At 55.3% G+C, this 5866-nt stretch overlaps 1 protein-coding gene across 2 annotated transcripts in view; it reads right to left on the reverse strand.

Moving 5' to 3' along the window:
* LOC114071021 (agrin) overlaps positions 1 to 2873 on the reverse strand; it is a 44908-nt gene extending 42035 nt beyond the window's left edge. For both annotated transcript variants that reach the window (XM_027908678.1, XM_027908677.1), the window contains exons 1-2: positions 2854 to 2873; positions 110 to 325 (exon numbers count right to left, since the gene is read on the reverse strand). In XM_027908678.1, coding sequence (XP_027764479.1) covers positions 110 to 314 — 205 coding nt within the window. In that variant the 5' untranslated portion in view covers positions 315 to 325; positions 2854 to 2873. The remainder of the gene's footprint in view (positions 1 to 109; positions 326 to 2853) is intronic.
* Positions 2874 to 5866: the final 2993 nt, after the last annotated feature.

The following is a 5866-nucleotide window of genomic DNA, read 5'->3' on the forward strand; positions in this document are numbered from 1 at the left end:
CCTCCCCATCAGACATGTCCCCATCACCCAGGACATCGCCAGTGATGACGTCAGTGAGCTCAGGACAAGTCTCCCTGGACCCTCCCCAGGAGATCCTGTCCTCACTCACCGCACGGTCCCTTGCTGATGACCTTGATCCTCCTCTGCTGGTTGCACTGAGCCTTCTCCAGCTCACACTCGTTGCTGTAGGTGGAGTAATCCGAGCCACAGACAGGGGCCACCACGACAGGACACGCTGTTTTCTTGCAGACACAGGAGGCCTGGGAGGGGTCGCTGGAGCTCCTCTCGCACACGGCCCCGAACCCGCACAGCATCCCTCGGCACACTGCGGGCACAGACACGGGGAGGAGGGTGAGCCACGGCCCCTCTGCCCACAGGAGGGGTCCACAGGGATGCACCCACCCGTGCCAGCCCCCTGCCTTCCCTGGCAGAGCTGCCCACACCACCCAGGCTCAGGACAAGGAGTGCTCCAGCCCTCAAGGGTCCCCAGACTTCCAGGAGGATGCTCCAGGCACAGCAAGGTCCTTTCCTGGCTTAGGGCACACACACACACAGTTGTTCCTCCACAACACAGCTGTGAGCGTTTTCTGCTCACCAGCAAGGGAAAGGGCAGGCAAGGAATGCAGAAGGAAACGTCCTCACCTGTCTCAGTGTGGGACAGATCATCCCCATCACACACACACACACTGTGCCTGATTTACTGCCGGGTATGCAAAGCAGCCACACCACAACTCCCAGGGAGATGCAGGAATCTCTTTATCACATCCACTAATCAGAGCAGCCAGCACAGGCCAGTGCAGCATCTGAATTGCTAATGTGGCAGGAGATGTAATTCAGGGAGGCAGGGAGGGAGGGGACAGGTGTCTCCAGGCTCAGAGGGCACAGGTGAGAGACAGAGAGAGCAGGGAGATGCCAGAGCTTTCTGCCCCTTGGGCATGCCACAGGCACAGCCTGACAATCCCAACGTGCACTGCTGGGCAGGTAAAGACCAGAGAATAGTGGGATATCCTGAGCTGGGAGGGACCCACAAGGATCTGAGTCCAACTGCTGGCCCTGCCCAGGACACTCCAACAATCCCACCCTGTCCCTCAGAGCGTTGTCCAAAACCCTCCTGGAGCTCTGGCAGCCTTGGGGCTGTGACCAAACCCTGGGGAGCCTGTTCAGTGCCCAACCACCCTCTGGGGAAAGAACCTTCTCCTGAGATCCAACCTGACCCTGCCCTGGCACAGCTCCAGCTGCTCCCTGCACTGGCATCACCACCACGGCACCCATCACCCCGGGGCACCCCTCACCTCCCTGTGCCCCCCCCTGCCCCCACACACAGCCCCACGTTAGAAATGGAGATTGACCTACATAATGAGAGAAAGAGAAATCATAAAAGGCAAAATAAAATGCTCAGCAGCGGCTCATTTACACTTCAATTCCCAGGCGTTTGGCTACGAAACTGCCTTGAGATTCCCCCGAGCTCACACTCGCAGCGGCAACAACGCGCCACTACAGCCTAATGTCATGAAATAAAAGAGGAACCCTCTCTTCCTCTCCTGCCCAATATCTAAAGGCAATTCATCATTTTTATGAAGCTCTCTGGATAGTCTCTCCTGCACTTCGTGCTGCTGCTCTTTCTCCCTTTTGGTTTTGGTGTTTTGTTTTGTTTTTAAATGCAGATGAGTGTGTTGATCTCTGCGAGATTAGAGGGTGCAGGGGGATTCATCCCGGTTCCCTCCACCCCCAGGCACAGGGCTGTGGAGCAGGGATGTCCCTGTAATGCACTGTTAGTCACAGGGGAGGCTGAGATGGAGCTGCCCTGGAGCTCAGACCAATGGAAGGGAAGGGAGCTGGGAGATGTGGGATGCAGAGCCAGATGTGGGATGCAGAGCCAGATGTGGGATGCAGAGCCAGCCTGGAGTTCAACCACCTTCCTGCTCGAAGGAGATGGGGAGAGGTGCCCACCTGAACCCCAGCTGCCCAGGCTGCAGATGGGAAACCAAGGTGGGAAGCACACCCAGGGTTTTAAAGCAGGTGGCAAAGACAACTCACTCCTTTCTTGAGCCCTCCTGTTCTTGCCTCAGAGCACGGGAAAGGAGCCTCACACGTCCAACAAGGTCATGCCAGGTCTGGTCCCACCCAAACTGGAGAAGTTTTTGGTAGGACCCAGTTCAGGGCAGCACAAACCACCCCAAAAACTCCAAAATCCTAAGAGCCTTGCTGCTGGTTTTGGCTGTATTTCCTTCCTAACCTGCCTCATGCTGCCCAGGGAAGTGGTGCATCCACAAAAACTGTGTGGATGTGGCACTTGGGGACATGGTTGAGTGGTGAACACTGTGCTGGACTCAAAGGCCTTGGAGAGCTTTTCCAACCTCAATGTTTCCACATTTCCATAATTCTCTGCACCAACAGCACTTCTGCCTTTGGTCCCTGTATTCTACAGTTTCCAGCCTGTGAACTGGGCAGGAAAAAAATAAAAGCTTTCAGCCCTGGACAGGACTTCAGAAGAAATGAAAACACTGCTCATGGCTTTGCCACGTCTTCTTCAAAGGCACTTTTAAAATTGTTCTTTCAGATTTGGAGCCAAACTGGGTCCTGTCACCTTTTAAGTGATCCTCCCTCTAATTATTTCGCCTGCATATTTTAAAGAATCTCTTCATCTGAAGTGATAAAAGCAATGGTAAATGACAGAAAGGCCACAATGTATTATCAAGTTAATTGGGTCAAGCCACATAAAGAAAACTGCTATTTTATAAGAACTGAAGTCTCGGTCTACGCTTGCCCCCAGAACTGTATTCCACAAACACTTCAGGAACATAATATGCCAATAAGTGAGCAAAAGGGATGGCATAAAAGCTATTTATTTACCTCCTGCTCCACATCAGCTGAATGTTGTACAAGTGAGCTGTTCCAGCCCCGGGTGTTTGACAGACACCTTCCCACTCCCTGCCAACGAGCTCCAGCCCTGGGAGAGCAGCTTGCACAGCTTGGAGCTGCTCTGCAGGGGATGGGGAGGAGGGGACAGCAGGGTACAGCCCAATCCACCATGAAGACCTCCCCCTCTTCAGCGAGTTTTGGTGGTCAGGCTGAGCAGCAGAGCCAGAAGGACGAACGCTGTCACAAAGTGTGACGAGCAAAGGGGTTGGTTGGTGGAGGTTTTTTTCCCACTCCTCATCGTCAGCTGGAGCCCCTGCTCGGGGGGCTGGAGGCTGTGCCTGAGCCCAGCTGGGGAGGGGAGGTGGGATCTCTCAGGAATCGTGGAGTCATGGAATGCTTTGGGTTATAAGGGAGCCCAAAGGCCATGTCATTCCAACCCCTTCCACGAGCCCAGGTTGCTCCAACCTGGCCTTGGGCACTTCCAGGGATGGGGAGTGCACAACTTCCCTGGGCAACCTGTGCCAGGGCCTCACCACCTGCACAGAGAAGAATTCCTTCCCGACATCCAACCTGAATCTCTCCTCTCTTACTTCAAAACCTTTTGTCACTTGTTGGAGACTGAGCTTCAAAGGGGCAGCGGGGCTGTGCAGGGAGGTGAGAGCACAGCTCTGCTTAAATCATCCCAGCGCTGCAGAGACGGGCCACAGCAAGGCATTTGGCAAACAATGACAGCAGCACTTGTCTGGAGCCAAAAAAAGCTCGGAGCTGACCTTTCCCAAACCTCCTGAGCCGCCAGAGATGAGGGAGGGAGGCAGCTCAGTGAGGTATCCATCCGAGCTGCAGGGAACAAAAGGGAAGGGGCTCAGGCTCATTGTCACCACTCTGAATTCCAGCCAAGCCTCTCCCTGGCTCTTAGCAGCACTGGAGCAGAAAGGGGACAATAAATAACAACAACAACAAGGATAATAGAGTGAGTTTCCTAGAGAGGAAGGGGAAAGCAAAAAGGTGTCGTCACAAATAATTCACTAGGAGCTTCCCACCACGGCTGAGCCAGCGGGATTCCAGGGACAGCTCCTCGGCCCCCAGGCTGAGCCTGCACGAGTGAAAAGGCTTTGGGAAGAGGGAAAGACCTGCCTGGGTTCAGAGCCTCGGCTCCAGATCAGGTGTGCTGTTCCCTGAGGTTGTATGAGGATCTACCTTCCATCCTGCAGTGACCTCCTGGTTCAGGGGAAAGAGCATAAAGGGATGCTAAGGAGGGTTTCCTGTCCTCTGGCTGATTTGGGAAGGTGAGGAGCACACCAGACTCTCCTCTGAACAGTCCAGACAAGGAGAAGGACACTGCCACAGCCTGGAGAACACTCCATCCAGTCCAACTCCTGGCCCTGCTCAGACACCCCAACAATCCCGCCCTGTCCCTCAGAGCGTTGTCCAAACCCTCCTGGAGCTCTGGCAGCCTTGGGGCTGTGCCCACTGCCCTGGGGAGCCTCTTCAGTGCCAGCCACCCTCTGGATATTTCTTAATACCCAATCTAACCCTCCTCTGGCACAGCTTTGTGCCACAAGCAAAGAAAAGGCAAAAGGAGAGAGGTGACGAGGAGCCTCTGGGAGCCCATCAGGGCAACATCAGAGCTGAGCTGCTCCTGCACAAAGAAGAACAACTACCCACAGCACCAGGTGTAATGACACCAGTCCCAAAGTGCCACCCCAGCCACGCCACTTCCTCAGGCAGCCCCTAATTAGCAGCAGGGAGGGACTGGGATGCTTCATTTACCAGGGAATGCCCTGCCAAGGTGCAGCTCAGCATCTCCCCCGAGCAGGTGGTTGGTGCTCCACGAGTAGCCGCCAGGGCAGATGGCACCAGCTCCACCTCCTCGTGTCCAACAGCGCCTGCAGATGCCCAAAATGGCTGGAAGGACAGCTGGGAACAGGATGGGGACACTGTGGCCAAGAGGAAGTGGCCATGAGCCACCCAGAGGGGTGTGGGAGTTGGTGTGGGGAGGCAGGAGCTGAGCTGGGGTAAGGATGCAGGAGCTGAGGGAGTTTAGGGATGCAGGCAGGGAGGAGGAGGAGGAGGATTGCACTGCGCTCTCCCCTTCAGTCCCTGCGTCCAAAACCTCAGCATTCAGGATTCAGAGTCCACTCCTCTCCCACCTGCCAGCTCTGGCCACGCTGCCATTTACACCAGGTGCTCCACTTCAGAGCTCCTGCACCAGCTTCTCAATCCATCCCCATCCCAGCCTTCTTCCAAGCCTCCCTGGATCGGGGCAGGGAGGATGGAGAGCAGCCTGTGCTTGCAGCTCCAGAGCTTCCAGCCTCAGCTCCCCAGCCAGCTCTGTGCCTGGATTCTCCCGCTTCCAAAACCTGCACTCAGTAATCCCCAGCCCCCCAAAGTCACCAGGCAAGTAGCTCAATTTAAGTAGGGATTAATAACAAGCTGGCTTCAAGTGCTCTGAGATCTTGAGGTGAGGAGCCGTAGCTTAATAAGCCCCCAAGCATTCACATTAAAATGTTTCTCCAGCTTAATAACAATAATCATAAATGTAATGTTAGAAGTGCTCTTTTGCAGTGCAGGGAAGAGAAGCTCCTGGACAGATTGCTGATTGCTTACAGCACCCTGCCAGCTCCTCTGCACTGCCTGTGCCACGTCCCTGGCAGTGCCCAGACACCCAGAGCAGCCCTTGGAGAGGGGCTCTGGTGGGCAAACCAGTTCTTCCCCACCTTGGACCAAAGCTTTCTCCTGAGCAGGGACCTTGCCAAGGGCTGGGGAAGATGAGGAGGGCCCCGAACAGCCAAAGAGGAGGGGGATGTTGGGAAAACAGGCAGGCAATTCCTGCCTGCTGAAGACAGAACGTTTGCCAGCCTGGACCCGCTCCAGATCCCAGGGGGGGAGCCCGTCCCTGCTCCGAACCGGCCGAGAGAAACAATCAGGAAAGCACAGTTGGAAACTTAATTACAGCTCGTGGGTAGGAGACAGGAGGGTGGGATGTGCCTGCTTCCATGGCTTA

Source organism: Empidonax traillii, unplaced genomic scaffold (assembly GCF_003031625.1).
Source record: "Empidonax traillii isolate 1590-97213 ecotype Southwest subspecies unplaced genomic scaffold, ASM303162v1 scaffold1790:size96177, whole genome shotgun sequence".
NCBI classification, from domain to species: Eukaryota; Metazoa; Chordata; class Aves; order Passeriformes; family Tyrannidae; genus Empidonax; species Empidonax traillii.